We start from the raw sequence: 24,983 nt of genomic DNA on the forward strand, positions 1-24,983 counted from the left end.
GAAACGACCTACAGACATAGCGACTAAACAACCGAGTGACTAAACGACTAAGCAACCAAGCGACCGTTCAAACGACCGCTGAAACGACCAAGCGACCGACTAACCGACCTAACACCCGACCATGCAACCAAGCAAACAATCGTGTTACACTTTATCGTTCTACCAAATACTCGTGTGTTAAAAGTATATGTTATTCTGGGTTTGTATGGGTGTTATTCGGTATTTCTGTGTATATACTGTACATATACCGACAGATATAAAATACACTATACAGAATACATATACCGACTACTTGCTTTACTTTGCACTTTGGCAGTTCGAAAATGCTGACCAAGTGCGAGGTAGGTAGTCAAGTCGTAGCCCAAAACCAATTATACATATATGTATGTGTTGTTGTAAATATGTATATACATACAGTAAGAACTACAAATAGAACAAGAAGCAATATGAAGTGAGGCTCAAAATCGTCTACTGGGTATTAGATAGCTACCAAAACGACAGTGGCTAATGTTTAATTATTCTTATACTTGTTGTTGTATGGTTGGTTTATAGTCGGCATATAGTGTTACGAGATATCGAATTGAAGAATGTTTATGCGGTGGCCAAAGTATACAAGCGAATATGTGACTACATAACTACCCGATGACGAATGTAGCATGCCTCACTCATAAACGGCTCGCAGCTCGCATACTCTTCTGTCACTTTCTCGCCGCCGTGATTTGCTGGCGGCGAAAGACAAAGCAATAAATAATGTCGAAGGCTTGCATAGCATAAATGCAAAACGAAACTGGTGTGTGTTGCGACGAATCGACGGACTGAATGCAGAGTGCGCACAGTGGAAAATTCCACTGTTTTTTCAAGCAACAAGAATTTTTTTATGTCGTGCCGCACACATACACACACACAGTGCTGTTAAGGTACACACTGTGTGCTATTCAGTGGTATAAACGGGCATAAAACGTGCTTTACCCCGATATCAACGCTGTAACGTGAGCGCTTAAAAAGAGTCGACAAAAAATATAACAGATAAATAATAAATATAGCGGAGTGGAAAAAATTCGAAAAAATTCGAAAAAATGCGAACAAATCGTGGATACGTGGATGTTGAAATAAATTATTTATTTGTAGAAAAGAATTTTTGAAAATATTTATGAAAGCTAAACTTTATAAAAAAAAAATTTTTAAAGCAAATATATACATATAGTATGTACATATATATTTATGTGCTTCTAAAAATTAACCGATCAAAATTTTAGATTTTTTAATACTTTTTTTTTAATTTTGGAGTTTTAAATTTACTATATATTTTATTTTAAAAATCTTCTGGTTTTTTTAAAAAAATAATGGCTCATTGGCCAAACAGATTAACCTAACCTAACCTAAAAAAAATTATTGGCAGAGAAATATAACACCGTTTACCCACATATGTATGTACATATGTATGTACAATATGTTCATACATATTTATTTCTATAAGTAATCCGATTTAATCGTAAGGGTTGAAAATTCCTGCTATTATTTGGCAATCGGCATTGAAGTATTTTATTTTTAGAGCATTATAATATTTTTGACATAATTTAAAAAAAAAAAAACGTATTCTCATAAACATAAGTATACCCTCTATGAAGTAGATACACATACATATGTATATTTGTATCTAAGAAAGATTTATTTAGTTTGCCTAAAGGTCCTATAAGCTGCCTTATAATAAAATATTACACGAAAAAGTCCTAAATTGAACGTATAACACTTGAAAAAATATCCAACTTGATATTTTTTGTTGTTGTAAAAAGTACAGGGAAGAGATATGTATAAATCGTATTAGATTCCCGAAATAAGTTAAAAAGATCAAAGAGAATCTGAATCTGGTTATTCTCAACATACATATGTATGTATGTATGTAAATGTATATTGAATATAAGTAAGGTATGAACAACATTCTCGGCCAGTTGGCTCATAATTTTAGACCATTGTAACCAGACTAGACGTCACTACGATCATGGTACCAAACCCCACCATGTTAATGAACTCGGGCTTAGCTGGCAATGCGACCAAGAAAAACCGACCTACGAGTAATTAAACACATCGTTTTCATCCGCAATGGAGAAGATTAGATCAAAGTTACAATGTTACAATAGTTCCGTTAGAGAACGGATAAAATGTGTAACAAGAACAGGTGCAGACTTCTTCCATAGTAAGGCATACACAGAAGGCAGCTTCGAACTAAATGACTATAATTCATACTTTCAGACCGAAATTGTGGGCATAAGAAAAGAAGCCAAGTAGGTTTTAGCTCTAACCGACAACTCCATAAAAATTTTAGTGGATAGATAAACGGCTTTTAAGACTTTCCGTAGTCTAATTCTAAGTCGCATGGCTTGAGATTATGTAACCAGACAATAACTAGACTTTTAACAGATAACTTAGTCAATAACATCTGTATACCCAGCCATATAGGAACAGAAGGAAAGGAAAAGGCAAATGAGTTGGCCCGCTAGGCGGCAGCAGGGAGCACAATTCCTCTAAGCTGTCCCAGACTCTTCCGCATCTTCAAAGATTGTTTGAGTTGTGAGTCTTCAGATTGGGCACCTACCTACAACATTCCGCTTTCCGCAAATGGGAAAAGTGAATTGTCGGAATGCAGAGCATGCGCGAAAAGTGATGAGACGCTAAAAATATGTTTGCGAATGCCCAGCTTTTAGTCGGATGAGACGTGACATATTCCACGGCTACCAATGACCCAACTTTAGAGACATTGGGCAGCTGGGGTGGGAAAGCATCAGGTTTGGTACCAAATCCACAGAGTTACTGGATAAGGCTTAATTAGGTTAACTTCCGGGAGAACTTTGGGCCTAAGAATGGCCTAAGTACGACGGCTTGCGGTTCGGCGTTCATGGAATTCCTTTTTAACCAACCAGGCAAGCAAAAATCAGCGTTTGAACGCATTTTCTTTCGATAATTTTTCAGAGCTCAAAATTTTTATAAGCTCCTATAACCAATGCATATAAATTTCTATTAAATATAATTACAAATTTCTTCAATTTAGCAAAAGACTTTCAAATAAACGAAAAATCTGCGCCTTTAATGCACATACTTAAATCTCCAAACAGCCCAAAAAAAATGCTGAGTGGGCGAAAAGTGCTCATTCAACCCACGGTGACCGCCAGAGCTACACTCGGCCGTAGTGGATCTGCAGGCGCCGTCGCTACCGCCGGCATTTGGTGTTGCGTGTGTTGCCTCAAAGTTGAGTGACATTTGAGGGTGGTCGACAAGGGATTGCTTGGCAAATGGTTGAGTGGGTAGCCAAGAAAATCCCAACCGCACAGAGCTCATGAATAGACGACACACACACAAACAAACAAAGCTAGCAGTAAATATGTCTAAAGACATGCAACTGCTGGCATATTGCATGCAACACTAACATACATATGTATGCAGCAAAGTGGGTGGTGGGAGGCGCAGCATTTGGTTCGCTGGGTTTGATGCACAGCCTTTTGGCTGGAGTTAGTGGCGTGCTAGTAGCCGAAATAGCTAGTGCATGCTAGGGGTGGCTTTTCTAAGCAAGCGTGATACATTCACTGTAAACATATATACTGTTCATATGCATACGTACATACATATATAAATATATATTTACGTGTAAACGTATTTTTATGGCCAATTCGTTTATTAATTACGCGCATATCACTACGGCAACGACGGTTACCGCTTATATACTCATATACATATGTATATGTATGTAAGTATGATTACTTTTATTACGAAACTGCATGCAATCAAACCTTGCCAATTATAGGCCCGGCTAATTATAAGCACACACACATACATACAAATGTGTTATATTCACATTTAATCACATATTTATAGACGTTTAGAGATAAACAATACTCTATCGCTAGATTGATATGCAAACGGAAGCGTCGAAAGTAGCGATAAGATGGTGAAAAAGCAAAACAACAACAACAATAAAGTGTAAATAAATAAACGAAGAGTCGGAAATGATAAATGCTGTCAATTGTAAGTTACTCAGCGGTAATAAAGCATGACGCATTTTTTGCTAATTGTGCGATTTAGTTAAATTTAGTATTCAGAAATTTGCTCGAAAGCAGTTATAATTGTAATTGCGAAACAAAAATTTTGTAAAAATATATACTTATAAGTATGTAGTTACATATGTAAATAAGAATGAATGTTTTTGTAGTAAAAAAAATACAAAAAAAAATATAATTAATTACATGAAAGCAAATAATTTTTTACAAATTAAAAATATTGAAATATATTACAAACTAAGCATTTTTTAATTTAAAAAAATATTAACTGTAACTTAAAGAAAGTAAACAATTAGAATAACAATATTTTATAATTTTTTAATAAATATATATTATTATTTATTATTATTATAATTATTATTATTATTATTAATTAATATATTAAATATTAATATTTTAAAAATTTAATATATATGTATACATATGTATAAAAAATGTTGTTTCTGATAAATTGAATACTAAGTATGAAATATTAAATTTAATTTGATATATTTCATATGATATTAAATGTAAAGAATATGTTTGTCAATTTATATTTTTTTTTATATTTATTAAATATATTTTAAAAATAAAAATATTTTGTTTCTAATTAATTACAAATAATAATAATATATTTAAAAAAAACATTTATTTACAAAAATAACTTTTTAGTGTTTAATATTAAACAAAAAATATCAAATTTAATTTAATATTTAAAATTTAATATTCAATGCTCCCATACTAAAAAAATATATAAAAATAATACTAAATTAACAAACATACTAAAACAGTATTTAAAATGCTATATATTAAAAAAAGTAAATTTTGGAGAATAAATTTTTACACAACATAACGAAATATAGTATAAATGAACTATTATAATTAATTGTATTTTTTATAAATTAAAATAATATTTAAATCATAATTTTCCTAATTTATTTTTTTTTATTTACTTTTTATACGTTTTTTTTTTATTTATTTAAAAAGAAAAAACTATTTTTTTTAAATACTACATCAATATAAAAAATTTTTAATGAAATCAGGTTTTAAATTAAAAAATTGGTTTTTGATAACATAATTTTTAGTCAAATTTTTTATAACTATTTTTTTTTTAATATGTTTAATGATTTTAATAAAAATTAAATAATTAAATTATAAATATTACTTCTTAAAAATTTAAGTTTTGCAGATTAAATACTGACTTATTAACGTGCTTTATATATAATAAATAAATTGTTGATTTTTAGTTATTTTAGTAGGAAAAGGTTTTTCTTTTTTTTAACATACTACATTCATGTAAATTTTAGTAAAATCAAATTTTGCAGCAAAAAATAAATATTTTTGTTAATATTATTGTTTAAAATTTGACTTTTTAAAAAATAATAATATTTCATAATAATTTATTTACTAAAAAATTGATTTTACTAAAATTTATGTGTAAACAATTTTTTTTAAAAACGTTATTTTATTTTTCAAAATTTTATTTTTATTATTTCATGCATTTTATTATTATTTTTTTTAATTTATTAATTTTCACACATTAAAAAAAAAACAATATATTTTGATTTATAATTTTTTTTTCTATGATGGATTTTTTTATAATTAATTTAACGAAAAGTCACTTTTACGAAAAAAATACAATTTTAGTATTTATTATATAAAAAACACTTTTCTTAAAATATTTAACAACAAAAAAAGGTGTAAGTAATTTGTTAAAAAAATGGCTTTATACTTATACTTTTTTTAATTCTAAAACATTTTTTAGTAGATTTATCAATACAAAGCAACAATCTCAAATTCATCATGAGAAAAATTTTAAATATAATAAAAATATTAATATTTTTTAATAAATTATTTTCTTATGGATTCGAAACCTATACTTTAAAAATTGTATCATTTACACCTAGCTTTCCGTTAAATTAATTCCATACCTTAGAAGCAACGCAATTTCACAATACTCTCCCTCTCTCCCTCCCGCGCTCTATCTAACAATTCTAATTTTCAAAATCAATTTCATACAAATGAATACCATTGAACTTAAAATATATGCATCAAAAGCAAATTGAACACATTTTTACAAAAACATTGTATATTTACAACAACATTGCATATTTACAACAACATTACAATCAACTTCATTAATATAATTATACACCACACTCCGCATCGCAAAACTCTCATGCGCTAAGCAGTGACTTCTGCTTATGCAACTTCCCAATCTGTGTGAGGCATTAGAAAACGCTCAAAATAAAATTAAAAACAGTAGAATTCAATTTAATGAACCGCTTTGGGCCTGTTTCGACACTACTTCCCGACCCTTAGAAATTGTCATAAGACAATACATATGCTGCTAGACACATTAGTGCATACAATACTACGAAGAGTCTGGCCTGCCGACAACTAACGACAATTCGATATGCTGAAAAAAGCGCAACAAATCGCTTCGAACCGGGTATTTTTTGCTAAACAGCAGCGGGTGCATTATTCCAGGCAGCAATTGCGAATCATACGTATCTTATATATAAATTTAAATAAATATATACTCATAACCTATATATGACGACTGACATGGCGTTAATAATTTCTAAGTACTTACGGTATATGACGTGGGCGCCAGCGGCGTGCGTGAGTCACTCTTGTGGAAACTCATGATCTCGACTTCTCGTTACACGATCCCGCGAAACTTAAATTATATCCGAAAAGCTTACGTCTCGAGATTCTGCAATGACCTTGGGCTGTTGTTTTTGTTGCACAAGTGGTGAAGCGACTTCGTTTCTGCTTTTTTGCTATTTGTTATACTCTCTTTTGCTTTCGTATAATCACGAGCCTTAAATGTGTGTGTGTGTGTGTGCCTTAACTCCGTTTGTGCGTGTTGACTTAAGTACATAAAAGCAGAGTTTCAAAAACACACGACCGCACGACTTTACAACGTTTTCAAATGCTTCTCAAACTGTGTTCCAGAAACTTCCAAACTAACTATACTAAGCGCGCTTACTAAGTATGCTATCGTTATACGATTCGAACAGTCTTTGTTTAGTTACAAAATTCCGTTTTAAATTACGTTATATTAGAAGTAAATTTCATAGCAGTAACGCAACGGTAATGCGTTTTTAAGTACTAAGCTACAAAATTGCTCGAAAAAAATTTTAATGTTTTTTTTTGAGTGAATTTTGTATATTTTAGCTTCGCAATTGCAATTTCGTAAAAATATCAATTTGCCGTTACGTTTGAGATTACTTTAAATGAATTTTGGGTATTTATGCTTATTGAAAGTATGAATTCCAATTTATGTATGTCTTGTCTGGCTTTGCTGGTGTAAATTTACAAGTACCGAAAAGAGACAACCGCACTGTTTGACATTCAAAGCAAGAATGCCAACATTGCCATTTCGACGAACGAACACAACCCGCCGCGGCAATCGGAGTTCAGAGCCAACGCCGCGGCAATACAGACTATAGCGCCACCATCGACAACGAAATGCAGTCACTTACAACCAACACAGACAAGCACCAACATCGCCGCTAGAGCTCCGTTTCGCCGTTTTCTGTGTTTTCTGTGTGCTACGTTAGTCGGTTCAACGTTCTGACGGTTTGTTCGTTTGCTTGTGTTTGCCCTTTCCCCCAACTATGCACATGTATATATGTACATGTGTGTGCATGTATGTGCACGTGTGTGTGCATGCTACGTTCATTCATTTGTTTGATTTTCATATAGAATGCATGTGTTGGTGTGTTTATGTGCCTGCTTTGTTTGTCGGCTACTTCCCCTGTTTCGGCGGAACACCACTAACGACTGTTTGACGCTTCGGCTGCTTGTTGGATGCACGTTCTGACTGTCGGAAATGCGTTTTGACTGTCGGTAACACGTTCTGGCTGTCCGTTTTCGTGCAGCGATCGGTTGGTCGGTCGGTAAGTCAGTTCGTCCGTTATATCTGCGTGTGCGTTCGTCCTGCTGCAGTCGGTTTGAGGTCCTCTCTGCGTTTTCAATTTCATTCAAGTGTATGTGTGTACGTTTTTGGTGTAGTAGTAAACATGTTTTTGTTGTTGCGCTTTTATATAACAATAATACCTACATAAGTATTTATGTGCAAAGCAGTGGTTGTTTCGAAGTTGTATGGTGAATGCAATCACTTTTGTCTCTCTGAGTGTGCAAACACACATCCCTACATAGAAATATACATTCAGATATACACACATACAAACATCCACACTTGCTAGTGTTTGTTGATTTGTCTGTCGCTACTTCTAAGCGCGTAAAAAGCATTTGAAAAACTATAGTTTATTGCTCGTAAAGTGAGAGTGAGTTTAGTGGCGAGTGTTTCTGTGCAATCCATGCAAATGTTTTTTTTGTTTTTTTTTTATTGCAATTAGAACTCTAATAATAGCTCTCACTTGTGCGACGAAAATAAATGAAAGGCATACATTAATTTTAATAATTATAGAAGCGTAGAGATACTATACACTCTGCAGGGCAAGAGGAAGCTAATCAGATATTATATATTATACTAACTTACGACTAGACTACTTGCACTGATTTCAAACTGGTCTACAAAAGATTAGTATTCTGGCAACTAGTGTATGCATATATGTATATGTACCTTCATTGATTAGTGATGTGATTTTTAAAAACTAATTCTTCATAAGCTACTAAATATAGCTTTCTAATTCCAAAATTTAGCAAATGGGATCGTAACTGGTATAAATCAAATAAACTGGCATAATCTAGAAGGTTATAAAAAAGTTTGTAGCCACCAACTACCAATTGTTTGAAGTCAACTGATCAAATTTATTTTTGCTTTCACCTATTTGCATATATTGGCTGAAAAGAGTGACGATCTAATAGATAGCGCTCAGAAAAGTAGTGAATAGTAACTGGTATAATTCTTATAAATAAAATTCAAATTTATTTTTGTTTTTATCTACATTGACTGAAATGGGAAAGAGAGTGAAGCTTATACATACAAAGCGGACAGAACCTAGAATAGTGAATCGAACAGTAACTGGTATAAATTTCAGATACATTGGCATAATTTAGTAGAGCTATGTAGTGTATGAGACAGTTATAAGGAAATAAACTTACAACTTATTGTATAAAATTCGATAATTTAATAAATCAGTGCAGTGGCGAATCGAAGACGGCTATGCGCTCCAAAAAATTGCCATAGGCCATTGGTAGAATTTATGCCATCATTTTACTAATATTAATAAATTTTAGGTCATCCCGAAAGTGTCGAAGGAAAAATATGTTATTACATATTAAGAAATGTTTACTGAAATACTTGTATATTAGATTTCCTACTTCCTATCGAGATTTTACTTTTGAATTTTCCAAGGTTTTATTGGACGGTCGTACTTTTCACACGCATTTCAATTCAAAACTTTAAAAATCAGATTTTTAGTTATTCAAGGCATTATTTACATTTTAACATTTTTACCCACAAGGTCTTTCTGTGAATTCTCGTATAAAGAACTGCATTTATTATTAATTATTTTATGGCACGCTGCCATTTCATGCCGAAAAAACAACGGCTTAGTGTTGTTTGTGGGCCCGTAGAACCATCGCGAGATGATATCCGATGTTTGATGTCTGAAATCGAAGCTTGTGATCTTGGCGACATCAAGTAGGCGGTCCCATTTTCCAAACATCGTATTAATCAACGGATTTTTGGAGAGAACACTTCGGTGAGCAGATAATTTCAAGCTTTCAGCTGGTTAATTGACCACGAAGATCGTGTGATATCGCAACGTTAGACTTTTTTCTGTGGAGATATGTAAAACCTAAAGTCTATGCGGACAATTCCGTTTCGATTTAGGCTTTGGAGCAAAACATCACGCGTGACATTCACCAGTTACAAGTAAAAATGCTTGCACGAGTCATCGAAAATTGGACCCAACGGATGGACCATCTGAGGCGTAGTCGCGGCCAATATTTGAAAGAGATAATCTTCAAAATATAAATGCCAAAGCATGTTTTTGCGAATTGTAATAAATTTGAAATGTCTGTATTTTTTCTTTAAAAAAGTGGTGAACCTCGAAATGAAATTCTAATTCAATGAATTTGTCAATTTAAAAGATGGATTTCTTTGCATATGTATATAATAACATCGAAAACATATATTTTGAAAAATATTCGCACAAAGTTTGAAATTGATCTGAAAAATAGTTTCGGCTATTCAAATAAGTACGTAACAGTTTGTACATACCATACTTCCCCACAGCAGTCAAATGTCTTTAGCTTAGAAGTCCTCTTGATTCATCGCCTGGTTCTTCGATAGTAGCAAGCAATAGTCCAGTTGAAGTATTTCTAATATTTATTGATACTGATATACATACGTACATGTACTATATGTGTATAGTATAGAGATCATGCTGGGAGAGGCATTTTTAGCACAATATCCTTATAGTGGAACAAAAACACAACAAATAACTACAAATAAAGGTTTTAACCGGAAGAATAACCTGAACAACACACACATTTTAAATGTATAAAAGATATCGTTATATGTCGTTTTATTTATTTTTTTTTTCAAACAATTAATACCTTTGGAAGTAAGTAAGTGTGTACGCGTAAACTGGATGTACCGGTCACTTAAAAACACAGACAAAGGATGTGCTGATGTTAGAGACGGCAAGGCAAGTGGGCAACCAAAGTAGTTAAGATTTCTTAAAAAATATTAGAGAGAAGTTACCGTATTTTGTGGATATGTATGTAAGTATGCATATATGTGTTTATATATGTAGATATACATATATATATAAAAGTACGTGAAAGTAATTAAAAATTGAGGTAATATTACTTTAGTACCCACCAATTGCAAACAATCATTCAAATTATTATTATAAAATAATTTTTATTTCATCATATTACGTTTTTGTGCACTAAATTGCTTTAATTAAAATCTTACTACATACTTAAAATAAAGTAATAATAATAATAATAATAATAATAACTGTAATGATGATATACTACTTTTATAGGTGCCCAATGCCTACCTGTTACCTACCTGTTTGTTATCGGAATGAATAACAGACAATATCTTATCAATAAAAATAGCAGTACTTAATTTGGATATATATATATGTATATACATATATGTATATGTGCAAAAATACAAATATACATACATACATACATACATATATACCAGTATATACTTTATTAAGAAGAAAAAATAGATAGCAAATTATAGAATTGTCATATCAAACTTCTTAAGAATTCGATAACATAGATAAGTACACATACATACATAAGTAAATATGTATACACATATGTATGTATATAAGTATTGTAAATATAAGGCTTGTAAAATCTTGTTCGACTGCAGCCAATAAAAGATCGTAAATAAGCACGTCAAAGGGCAGCTGACTTGCAAAATATTTGCAACCTATTGTACTTATGTATGTATATTTAGTGGCATTCTAACTTAATTAGTAACTTTGCTAATATGAGACACATACTCATAGCGTAGGGATTACAGACCTGCATATTGCTAGTATTAAGTGATTTGTGTTTCAGATATGAATAACAGACAGCTACTTACTTTTGGAGACTTTTGTGTAAACTGAATATATCAATAATGACTAAGGCTGGTGTCTAATTTTTAAATAGAAAGAACCCTGTAGGAAAAATTTATAAATAATATGGTGAAAAAAGGGTTGCCATATATTTAAGGGCAGCAAGTAATGTGAAATTTAAGAAAAAATCGATAGATCACTGCATGTTCTGTCCACATAATGGTCTTCCAGCTTTTTGATCAGTTGGAAAATCAAGTTCTGACCAAAACTTTGGTATAAACTACTTTAAAAAAAATCCCGCAATTTTGAACATTTTTGATTTTTACTGACCGCATGTCATTGTCGGACGAATTTTTGGCAAGGTTACATCCACGGAGGAGGCCGTGATTTCCTTTTTCTCATCTATGAGTTGCGTTCAGATTTTTTAAGATCTTTTATCGAACCCAGCGACAACCAGTATTCCTTCTTGTTATCAAGAGAATTTTTACAAATTTTTTCGACTAAAATAGTAAAGCTATTCCATTTTAAGCGTTTCGAAGACGCTACAAATCTCATCAATCTCATCAATGGCATCATTATGCTCATCATTTCGTACAGGGTATAAGTGTAAACATGTACTCATAATTTAATGCTTGATTACACAAAAACATACACATGTACGTTAATTGCTTAAATGGAATGGAAGACAAATACAAAAATGAAGTACAAAACTCTCATTCACAAAATTTTCCACTATTCATTGGTATGTGTAATCGGTGAGCCATAGAAGGAATTGTGATTTCTTTTCTTAGCATATTTGTTGTTATATAAATATCAGCGCATATGAGTAGGAAATAGAAATCCGAACATACATCACGTGATGAGGAAGAGGGTAGCGCTCTCAGAGAAGAGCTGAAAAATATGCAACGCTTTAGAAATTTAAAAAAAAATAGTGCGTAGCGTTGAAGTATCAGATTACCCTTATTGTAAAGAAGCTTTCACGTTAATTTATTATTGACGTCATACTCGTATTATCTTAGATTTTGGAGAGTTTGATGGAAAAAGTGCGCAAAATTTCTCGACTTTCATAATAAATCGCTGGAAAACATTTAAAGGGTATACACTCATGATCAAATCTGTTTCGGACACGTCCATATAACTGTGATTTTTTTGATTGCTCCCCATACATATGTATGTCAATTAGTGTGGGACTTGACAGCTATTTGTTTACGATGCCAAAAGGACAAAGATTCTTTACAGGAGATTGATTCCAATCGTTCTGTTTGTATGGCGGCTATACGCTATAGTGTTCCGATATCGATGGTTTCGACAAATACGCAGCTTCTGGTTGAAAAAGGATCAGTGCAACATTTCAGTTCAATATTTCAAAAACTGATGGACTAGTTCGCGATTATACAGAATATATTGGGTAGTCGAAAAAGTCTTTTCGTATTTCTAATCAAACTTCAACTTATTTTTGTTTTTATATTTATACCAATAGATAAATAAACAAATACATATGTACTTTTTGCCATTTTTCCGCTAGAGACATTATTCCATCAGTGTAAAACTTTCATCAGTGTAAATCGAAATTTCGAAATTGCCAGAAAGGTAGCGAGCGAACCATTGTTGTGTTAAACGAACTTATACAGCATCGTTTCCGTAAACGTCACAAATTTCATTGGTGGCTTGCATGGTATTCTTCACTTTTTTATACAAAAATTTCAAAATATAAGGAATTTCTTCATTATTTTCACTCATTTTTGAACGTCTGTAAATGTAACTTCCTCGAATTTACATTTTTAAAATCCCACCTTTCCAACACTATTTGGTATGATACAATGTGTTTATTAGTGCTGGAGATATACGACTGCAACGACATCTATTGACAAATGCGAAAATACTTTTTCGACTAGCCAAGTTTATATACATTTTTGTAGAGTTAAGTTCATTTAAATAATTATTCTCACATTTTTAAATATTCTTAAATACGTTTTATTTTACTAATTAAACAAATCTTCAAATTAGATTATTGCATACTATTACACTCTCTAACGTAAGATAGCTCTTACTTATTGTAGTAAATAATTAGTTTAATTCTCAAAATATATTGCGAAAGAAATTTACAAATATGTATATATTAAAATATGAAATTGTAATGTAAATTGTATTTCAAATTAACCAACCCTACCCTTGAAACAACATAGATTAATTAATTGTAGTATGTGATATTAAAATTACTCCAATAAAGGCGTGACAGGCCACAGCAACTAGCACGCCTTACTATGTTAGATATATATAACATTTTATAATGCATCTAATAAACAATAATAATAAAAAATTGTAAGACACTCCCTTAGCCTTTATTTGATCGAAAAAGATTCTACTAAAGTTTTCTCGGTTTATTCTGGCTTCGATTCCTTCTTCACAACTGGCTATGAATATAGCACTGTGAAAAACTATTACAACGAATTCAATCGTGGCCGACGCTCGCTCAAAGACGAATTCCGTACATCGATGCCGTACGTGAACTGATAATGCAGTACCGTCATGTAACATATCTTCAGAGGCATGCCTATGCATTTCTCAAAAGCTCGTGTGGATTGGTGTAAAGAAATGCTGAAAAAATACGATCGCGGTGCTTCAAAAGACGATTATAAGATCGTCACAGGTGACGAATCATGGATCTATGCGTATGAGCCCGAAACAAAGCAGCAAAACATATCCTTATATTTCTGTAGAGGAGCTATAAGGAAAAGGTGGGGAAAACTTTCTCTGCTCACATACACATGAGGTATACGTGAATAGAGAAAAGTCGCTGGAAAAAAGTTTTTGATGAGGAAGTTTTCTGGAAGGAAGGGAAGGAAAGCTGTGCATTTACTTCAACAACAGAAAGGCAACGCTAGTGTGAAGATTGCTAAGTGTCTGTACTCACTAGAAATAGCATAACGCTACTTCATCTCATCATCAGACTTATTTGGGTCTCTGCTCATAGCTGAATGGCTGCAAAGGCGGCGAGCTAATCAGCGCTCACAAGAGAATGGAACAGATTTGGACCACCAGTGGCATCTTGCGTTCTAGCACTGGAACAGTAAACTCGTGTGCGCTTAGTCGACTGCTCGTGTGCGATTGCAAGGTTCCTTTTCCCTAGTGTATAATATATGAGATCTACTGAACTACTTGCTATTAGCAAAGTTCATCTTTTAGTGAGGACTAGACATTGTCCAATAGGCATTCATCCGTAAGGTTTAAAACTTGTCGAACATTAGTTGACAAAGTTGTATGGAAGAAGGTGAGGTGGGAACATTCGTGCACTTTTTTCACTGTCCAACCTTGAAAAGACTGAGACTAAAAAATTACAATAGTCTTATCTTTGGCCTACTGAAACTCTCATTAGCCATCTCAGCAAGTTTGCAAATACGCTTAAATGTCTTTGTTGATTTGTAAAGTTCTTATGATCTATTAAATTTTGGGTGCGGAATCAAATTTCAGCTGCCAAAAGTTCAGAATGTGGGAAAAGGCCTTCGGTAATAATTGTTTGCCGCATGCAAGTGTTTTTGATTGGTAAAAATTAGTCAAATAGGGTTGAGAACACCTTGACGACGAACCACGCTCAGGACGGTCATCAACATCGGCTGATGATCAACACGTCAATGAAATAAAGAAATTGGTGCTTGAGAATCGACATTTAACAGTCTGAGATCTTACTGGCATCTTTGGAAAATCAGAAGATTCATTGAAAGTCATTTTGAAAGATCATTTGGGCCTAAGGATAGTGAAAGCGCGATTGGTTTCAAAATCACTATATTCTTTCGAAAAACAGCGTAGCGTTAACGTCTGTGAAACAATGCTTTCTGAATACCATAATGTCATGAAACGTAATATTACTGACGATGAGTTTTGGATATATGCTTAAGACTTAGAAAGAGGCAATCAATCGGCCGAATATCGTGGCAAAGGTGAGCCGAAGCCGAAAAAACAAGTCAAAACAGGTCAAAATTAAAGATTATGCTGACTGTCTTCTTCGAGTATCGAGGTCCGACCGGACAAATTGTCAACAATGAATACTACTTATTTGAGTGTTGTGCGTCGTTTGCAAGAAGGGGTTCGTGAAAAGAGGCCGGAATTTTGGGTCTACAACTCTTGGTTTTTGCACCACAACCCTGTACCGTCGCATACTGCATAGATTCTTCGTGTGCGTTTCGACAAATTTTCAACCCATATCCAGTAGCGACCACTGTATATGCCTGATTGAGCTCTATGTTACTTCTGGCTGTTGCAAACTCAAACGACCGATCCAAGGAAGCCGGAGGCTATGCCGGAAATTGAGTTTAACAACTGTGTCGAGGATTGGAAAAAACGTTAGCAGAGTGTATAGAGGCCAACGCGGACTACGTTGAAGGGGTCGACATGGATTTTGAAGATTAAATTAAGAATATTAAAATTATGAACAAAGTTTTACTACATTTTTCTCCTAGTAGTAATATATCATTGTCTTATGGGGGCTAATATACATACATATATAATGAAGTCAATATAAAAATATTTTCAAGTACTCAAAATATTACAAAATTATGCCAATAACTTAAAAAACAATTAAAACAGTACTAGAAATATTTCCGAGTATTTAAAATATTTATTTACAACAACGCTCGTAACAAAAACCACAACGGATATGGTAAAAATGCGACTAATTTTATCAGACAAAAAACATGACTATGTGTGACTGGAAAGTATTTCTATTTGTATTAGAGAATATCTGAACACATGCTATCGAGTGCAAAATAATTAGTACGTGAAAATGCGGCATTATTTACAGAAATACCAACACCTCCGTAGCACATTCCAGCACGTGATAAATTTGCTTAATAACTGATCAATGACAAAATATATTTCGACGTTCCGAAAAAGTCACTAAAACGTATTTTATGTCGGTATGTCTACATGTTTAAATAGCAGAGCGAGCAGAATTATATAAATAAAATTTTCGTTAACTTTCAATTGCACATGTCAAACACTGACATTTCGCATTTCTCTCAATTCGCGCAATCATCATGCCGTTATGACACCATAAAGACGAGTATATGTACTATGTATGCATGTACATATGTATGTCTGCATGACGCTGTGACTTGTTAACTTTTTAAAAAATGCTGCGTTGATGACGAGATGGCGTTTTTAAATATTCTAAATTTATTGCTTGATTACTATAAATTGATCAACATCATCATCGGCAGGAAATACGAACACACAAGCATACCTACGAGCAGTGTAGAAGATGAACTCCGTCCGGAATGCGTATGACGCGTGTGCGAATGTCGCGCGAAAAGAGTAAGCGTACTGCTCGTATGAAATAGTAGCCGAGAGAACACCCATCGGTCATTGGGTAATTTCCAGCGCGCCAAACTGACAATTTTGATGCGCAAAATAAATATTTCGCTACTTTGTTGTTGTCATTGTTGTTGCTGCTGACGAAGTCTAAATCAATTTATGCATCGTTTGCAATGTCTTCTTTTCTTTTTTTGCATACTTTTTTAATGCTTTTTAATTAATGTGCGCCGTAATTTGAACTACAGAAGTTGGAAAAAACTGTGAAAGGGTTGCCAAGTTGTTTGAGGGTTTGCAGCAGTTGTATATAATGGAAATAGATTAGCGATTATTTGCGAATTATTGCTCAGGTTTCTAAATAAGGAAATTATGCTTAGATTTTATGAAGTGTTTGGTTGTTATTAGTAACCCCAGTTACTTATAAAAAGCTATATTTGACGACGGCAAGTCGTAGCCAGACCCAAAGTTCTATTTGATGAAAGGTTTTTCACTCGGAGCCTTTCCCCAAAATCAATGATTGGATGATGTATGTATATTCCTGCCTCTATAACCCATTTCGACAATCCTAAAACACCAACTCCCCAAATTTAGTAGTTGCGCTTAGCAATATCTGGTTACCCAACGGGTACTGCGTCGAATACTCTCGGAGCTCCAATCGAAAGCGAAGCCAGGTCCTTTTCCACCTGGAACTTGCGTCGAATACTTTCAGATGGAGTGTTTTCGTCCATTCAACTATGTCAATGTCGTCGTGTTGGCGTTAATCATGGTTCCAAGATAGGGGAAATTATCTACGACTTGTTAGTTTTTTGATGAGCACAGAAATTGTTACTTGTGACTTCGAATCCCAAATATTTAAACTGAAAAATACGGCAAACGCTTCGATAAAAAACCATTCCTTTCAGGCGCTCAGTAGAGTCTGAAAACTTATACTCGTAAGAACTCTGCAGAAAGCCGGCCTGGTCTTTAGTAGAATACTATGCGTCAAATATACATACATACATACATATATACATATCCATATACTTGTATTACAGGTTAGGTTAGTCTGGTAGGCTTGTGAGCTACACATAGACTAGTTTTGGTCCTTAGAAATGCCAGATGCAGAGCCGTTTAGTGGCTCAAGAGAAATATAATTCAAAATGCATTACCGGTTTGTTTTTTACTCCTTGTAAGAGAAACCTCACAGTGAAATCAAAAGTGCTTAGATTTTATTCATACTAACATACTGACAATTACCCGCCTGAAGAACAAAAAAGCGGCAGGGGCCGATGGATTACCGGCCGAACTATTCAAATACGACGTCGAACAACTGACAAAGTACATGCATCAGCTACTTTACAAGATATGGGCGGATAAAAGCATGCCCTACGATTGAAATCTTTGACCAATCCACTAAACAGGGGACCCCACAATCTGCGCCAATTACCGTGGGATAACTCTCCTTAATAGCGCGTATAAGGTCTTATCCAGCGTAGTGTGTAAAAGACTGAAGCCCACTATCAACAAACTAATTAGACCTTATCAGTGTAGCTTTAGACCTGGAAAATAGACAATCGACCAGATTTTCACCATGTGCCAAAACTTTGAAAAGACCCGTGAATAGAACATCGATACACACCACCTCTTGAGCAACATTAAAAGCTCCGTCTTGATCGAAAAGGACCTCTTCGAGCCATACAATATCAAGCGAAGTTTCAGACATGGCTTCTCCTTAACGGGTAACTTCTTCAATCTATTGCTGGAGAAAACAATACGAGCTGCAGAGAGTGTTCGAAAGAAAGGTTTTGAGGAAGATTGAGTCCTTTGAGCATTGTCAACGGCGGGTTCCGCAGTCTATAGAACGATGAATTGTACGAGACATAGTTCAGCGAATCAAGAGACAGCGGCTGCGCTGGCTAAGTCACGTTGTCCGGATGGAAGAAAACACTCCACACGCTTAATCGTTGTTTACGCCAGTAAAAAAGAAATATCAGGAAAGCATTCTCTCTGAATTTCAATTCTATATCTCACGGATTGATTGATATTTTCGGTAAAAGTACATATAGATAATGGAAATAACATATTCGGTTCGTAGGGGACAATTTTTGGTAATAAGGTGACATATTTCAAAGGCACTATTCGTGCAAAGTTTAATCTCGTTATATTAATTTCTTCTTGATTTGTATACTGGAAAGTGAAAGAATCAAATTTTCAGTTATCTGATTTCACCTAAAGGAGGACCGCCCAATTTTGTCCCTGGCTCCTTTAAAGCCATCTCATACCATCTCCGGGGTAAAATTTAATGCCTCTGGCGTATTTGGGTATTGATTCTTTGCATTTTTAGTAGTTTTTAACAGTATCGTTATATGGGTGTGGGTGCGGTTACCCTCCGATTTCAACCATTTTCACACTGTCGGTAGATTTCTATAATATGTATATGGTTGCTGTGACTTTAGTGGTTTAGGAGATAGGTATATAAAATTTATCACAAGGCGGAGCCACGCTAACTATTTCAAATAGTTCAGTTCATAGGTGCCCCTGTGCCAAATTAAAGTTCTTTATCTTATTTGGTGTGTTCGTTATGGCACTTTATTTAGGTTTCCGGTTAATGGCGCTTTGTGTGGCAGTGATTCGATTACGCCCATCTACGAACTTGTCTTCTATTTTTCTCCAAGGAACACATGTATCTAATTTCATTACGATTTCAACTCGTCTCATAATCTTGATCATTTATTTATAAATTGTGACAAAAATGGTCACGGAAATTAAAAAAAAACGCAAAATATTTAATTATTATCAATCTTTCTTTTGTAGCCTTCAATGTGCCGCATTCACCGCATTCGCCTGAATAACTTCTGGCTATTCAGCAAATTCACATGACCACTCCGAAGACACCGTTTTGACTCAATTGAGGATATACATAAAAGCCGAATCGAAGAAGGCTCTGATGGCCGACAGAGGATTTTGCCAAGTGCTATAATGGCTGGAAAATTCGTTGGCATAAGTGCATTGCGGCGGTAGGCGATTACTTTGAAGGAGATGAAATGGACAAATTTCACCTTTCAATTTGATCACATTAGTATACATACATATGTACAAAAAGCCGAGCTTTTCATAAGTATACTTCATATTTATACGTACACAAATGTATGTATGTATAATATCATACATACATATGTATATGTTAATATGGCTGCATAATTTCGCTCAAAAAACCATTTGGTAATAAAAACTTGAAGTAAACTTAATAAACGTTTATATATTATATCATTTCGTCATAAAAAATTATACCGGAATGCAGTTCATACAAATAATACGACTTTCGTAGTACATACATATGTATGTATAGAATAGTTATATGTACTAATCTATATTTAAAGGGAATTTCTCGAGCTCGTGGGCTTTATCAATTAACAAGAATAACACCCACGTGTATAAAACTTGAATGAATTTACTATGAATATTTCCCTATTAATGATTAATGATTTGTATAAATATATAATATTTTTCCACTATACACAAGTACCTCAAAATGGTGATAATCTACGTCATTAGCTTCGAAGCGCGATCTCAAAACTCTCTCTCGTGTCAATCGCAAATACAAATACGCAGCCATCACTCGTAATCAGTGGCGTAACGGTGCATTTTCCTTTAGCAAAGTGACTAATTCTTGAAACGGCACATCTAACCATCATTCATAGATTTCTGTGTACCGTCAAATCGTTTACATTCAATTCATAATTGCCAAGAGCACAGGTTCAATGTCAATAGCATAGTATTTTTATGGAGTAAAAGGCGTTCGCTTGCAGTTTGTTGTAGTTTTTTGATTTACGAACATTACATAAATACATTTACATACACACATAGCTATTTCTATGCTATGTTTATTAGACGCATTTGCACACGCGTTTGTAATGATGTTCCGAATGATTTATAACAAGAGCGCTTGATTAAAACTAGAATTGTTTAGATTTTCTGTGAATTTAAATTAATTCAGCGAAAGGTACATACGTATGTAAGTATGTGTACTCTTGAGTGAGTGAATATGTTGACAAGGTTGGAGTGAAAGCGAAAAACACTCAATTTTATATTGAAGGATGGTTCGAGCAATAAGTTATTGAGTATGTCCAATTATGCGGCAAATATGCTGGATCGCTTGGCTTTTCGCTCAACAATGGAAATAAAGTCCAGAAGATGAAAAATAACGTGCGATAAGTGATTTAGTCAGATTGGTTTATGACATTCAGTGAGATTCAAGCATCCTTAAACAGCATACAAACCATTTTCAACAAGACTACATACTCACCTTTAGGGGTTATATACACTGAAAGTCAGAAAAAACGCGTGTTTGTGTGAGTTAATTTATGAAGAGGCATTTTATTTAATAATGCTTGATGGAAATGCCCACTTAATAGAGCTTTCACTATATTACCAAAAAATACTATTTCTTCGATCGTTACTTGACTAATATATCTGAAAACGTCGTATGAACTTATTCAACTGCACAGCCGTTTCGAAAAAATGTTCCCACCAACTCTTAAAACAGCCATTAGAATTAAAGAACTCGCTGTTGGCAACTTCCTTGATATTGAGGGAGCTTTCAATAATGTCCTGCCGGAAGCAGTCATAACTGCTTTGGATGGTCTTGGGTAAGCATTCATGGAAGCCGAATACCGAAGAGAAAGCAAAAAAAGCCATCAATCGCCTTATACTGCCGTGGAGGAGCCATTCGCCAAAGTTGGGGTCTTGCACCGAAAGTGGTGCTCTGGCTCTACAACACCATAGTCAAGCACGTTATGTTCTTTGGAGTCCTTAAGTGGTGGAGGGCTCTAAAAGGAACCACACTAGCAAAGAAACTCGAGAGCGTTAAACGAGCCGCACTCATCAGCATATATGGTACACAAAGGTCTACTCCAACCATGGCACATAACGCCATCTTGCACGTAATGTCTGTAGACATCCTTGGAAGGTGTATGGCTGTGAAAATTGCTATCAGATTCAGAGAATCTGGGTTTCTAAAAAAGCACTGTCTGAACACTCGGGAATCCTCATGCACTTTGACTTCATACCGAATCACTTGGATAATGGAGTTCCCAAACTGAACTCTGGCGACTCTTTATCTACCCATATAACGGAGGGAAAGTTGTGTGATAGAAGTCATTGGAGCTGTATGGAAGAAGATGAGGTGGAAACAACTCAGCACTTCCTTCTTTACTGTCCCGCGTTTAGGAGGTCAAATCTTAAACATTAGGGAGCGCTTAACTTTACACATCCTACCAACTGGCGAAAATGGGAATTAAACGTCTGTGCAAATTTTGTATTGGCTACTAAGCTTTTTTCTAGTTTATAAGTTCGAACAGTATAGAAGTTCTCTTTTTCTATGGCTTCACCAAGGACTCTAATAGCAGTCCAAGTGCGATTTCTCTAGATCAGCCATCTAACCTAACCTAAACTAAAGCAGCGCTTTTATAAAAATTAGTTTAAGATTTTGAAAACAGATTGCACTAAGTTAAAAAGTTCATACAAATACACTCATACATCCGACGAAACCATTTGTCGGATAAGCTTTAAATTATCGGAGAATATTCACAAATATATATACTTTCGATATACATATGTACTTATATGCAAAAGCAAAAATCGATTTTTAAATTTCAACAGTTAATATAATCCCATAAGTTCCCTTGCTCGAAGAGATCTCGAAGAGATCAAAAAATAAACTGGAAAGGAATTTGTAAAAAGAATGATATCAGGCAAGTTAATAAGAAGAAGGACAAAGAGAAATCTGAAAATTAAGCTTAGCATGTGCTAACTAACAACCTACGATTTTGGTGCTCCAAGTTGAGACCAACATAGCAAATATCATTCACATCGAACTACATTTAAGCTTAGTATATACACTTCTCGGATTTATAATAATAAAAGAAGGTTCGAGGAAGATAACTCAATATAAAAGGATTAATTCTGACAAGTTACAATCAAAAGTAGCTTTTTGTGCGATTGGCTCACCTTTTAAGCCCACTGGCCCCGAATAATACGAATTTGCAAGATCATCCATCGACATACATACATATCATGGTACTCTTCAGTGATCAATTTTCTTCCATTATAAACACTTGTTTAAGTTTAAGTCTGGTGAGAAGCCACAATTTATGACCCGTTGGAACCAATTTTCAAAAAAAAAAATTAGAGACAGGTAATATGACTTCACACTATAAATTGTATATTTCATTAAACAGTTTGCTAATTCTCCGTCTCTGCATTAATATTAACGGCATAAATGTGGTGTAAAAGAACACCTAAAATACATGTGGTACAAGTGGCGCCGGAAGTTATAAAACTCATCAGTCAGAAACCCATAATCTAATGCTGAAATTGATCAATTTGCTACATTTCCTCTTTATCATACTTCCACTTCCTAATCAGTTGTAAGCAAAAGTTTGAATGAAATTCACCACACTGCTCAATGCAGGTACGTATTCAGCAACTTACGCGCCTAAAAGTATGCAACGGTTTTGGTTTTTAATTGTAACTGTACGAAACAAAACCACAATTCTTATTATTTTACCACACCAACATAAGAACATTCATACAATAATTATATACTTGTATGACATTTCATATATACATACATATATGCATAAATATATAGAGATTTACGCTGATAAAATTTACTATGAGAGCGAGTGCTTTTCACATGTGTATCAGCTGGCTTTCATTGATAAATTCATTGAGCAGAGTACACTTTGCAATTAGAGTAACTACATACTTTGGACGTCTACCACATTGTAGAATGTAGTATCTGTATGTAAGATTTTTTTATACCAACGCGTATACGGGAAATGTTCTACGGATCATTCTGTAAAATTTTGTCCAAGAGACTATGGCGATTTATTAGATGAAATTTAATTATTCGAGATTAGAGTCAATCGTTTTAGACGAATAGCTTGATGCCAAAGTCGCATAACACTCGAATAATATTCTTTGTTGATCCTGCGGAAGGCAATTTTTCCAAAACGCCTGGATCGATAATCTAAAACTTTTACACAACCTTCTTAGTTGTAAGAATTAGTCAGATAATGATGCTCAGTTTTTTATTCAGAGGTTCTCCTGGAGATCGGACACGGGATTAACATAATCCAAAATATTTCCTCTTCAAAAAAATTTACAAAGACAACGCCTTTATTTCCGACTTGTAAGTGGATATAAACCGTTAATTCCATATCCGTTGCAGTGTGTCTTAATAATCTCTTTGAACAAGAAACAAATCACGGAAATCGAATTATTGCTTTACATGCTTCTTAATATTTTGGCGAGTGTTCTATTGTCAATCAGTTATAGGAGAAGATCTGCAGACCAGCTCGAATAATATATATTATTTGTTTTAAGATTTATTAAAATCATATACGAGTATCGACGAACAAAGATCAAATTCTACAAGTTACTCATCATCCCCGTCCGGATATATGGTGCAGATGCATGGACGATAACAACATCTGATGAATCGGCATTGCGAATTTCCAAGAGAAAGGTTCTGCGGAAGATTTATGAACCTTTGAGCATTGATAACGGCGAATTCCGCAGTCGACAAAATGATGAACTGTACGAGATATTCGACGACATTGACATGGTTCAGCAAATTAAGAGACAGCGGCTAGGCTGGCTAGGTCATGTTGTCTGGATGGAGGAGAACACTCCAGTTTTGAAGGTTTTCGATTCAGTACCAGCCGGTGGAAGCAGAAGAAGAGGAAAGCCTCGCTTCCGTTCTAGATACCAGGTAGAAAAAGATCTGGAAGCACTTGGTATCTCGAATAGGCGCCAAATAGCGAAAAGGAAGAACAACTGGCGCGCTGTTATAAAATCGGCTATGACGCGTTCGTCGGGTCTACGCCAAAAAAGAAGAAGAAGAAATTCATTCTCAGAACTTTTTGCAAGCAAATTTCAATGGAAAACCACAGACCGCAGAACTCGAATGCAGAAGAGGAGAAAATAGTAAACAAAGTTGATTGATTCCGATTTGAACTTGTACCGCATACGTCACCGGCATGCTAGGGAATTACCGCATCACAATAACAGCCATAAAATCGAACGTGAAATGATTTTTAAATAATTCGCGCTAAACGTTTAAGGCGAAAAATAAACACAAACATAAATA

The 24,983-nt window shown here is 34.3% G+C and overlaps 1 protein-coding gene across 3 annotated transcripts in view; it reads right to left on the minus strand.

The window, feature by feature from the left end:
• The window catches only part of LOC105229064 (proton-coupled amino acid transporter-like protein CG1139), an 82,102-nt gene that overhangs the window by 33,969 nt on the left and 23,150 nt on the right, over positions 1 to 24,983 (minus strand). Inside the window, exon 1 of one of the 3 annotated variants that reach the window (XM_011209135.4) lies at positions 6,625 to 7,457. The exons of the other annotated variants lie outside the window; for them this stretch is intronic. Coding sequence (XP_011207437.1) covers positions 6,625 to 6,678 — 54 coding nt within the window. The 5' untranslated portion in view covers positions 6,679 to 7,457. Of the gene's footprint in view, positions 1 to 6,624; positions 7,458 to 24,983 lie in introns of those variants that run through there. 3 annotated transcript variants of the gene reach the window in all.

The sequence above is a fragment of the Bactrocera dorsalis genome, chromosome 5 (genome assembly GCF_023373825.1).
Source record: "Bactrocera dorsalis isolate Fly_Bdor chromosome 5, ASM2337382v1, whole genome shotgun sequence".
In the NCBI taxonomy this organism is placed as follows: domain Eukaryota; kingdom Metazoa; phylum Arthropoda; class Insecta; order Diptera; family Tephritidae; genus Bactrocera; species Bactrocera dorsalis.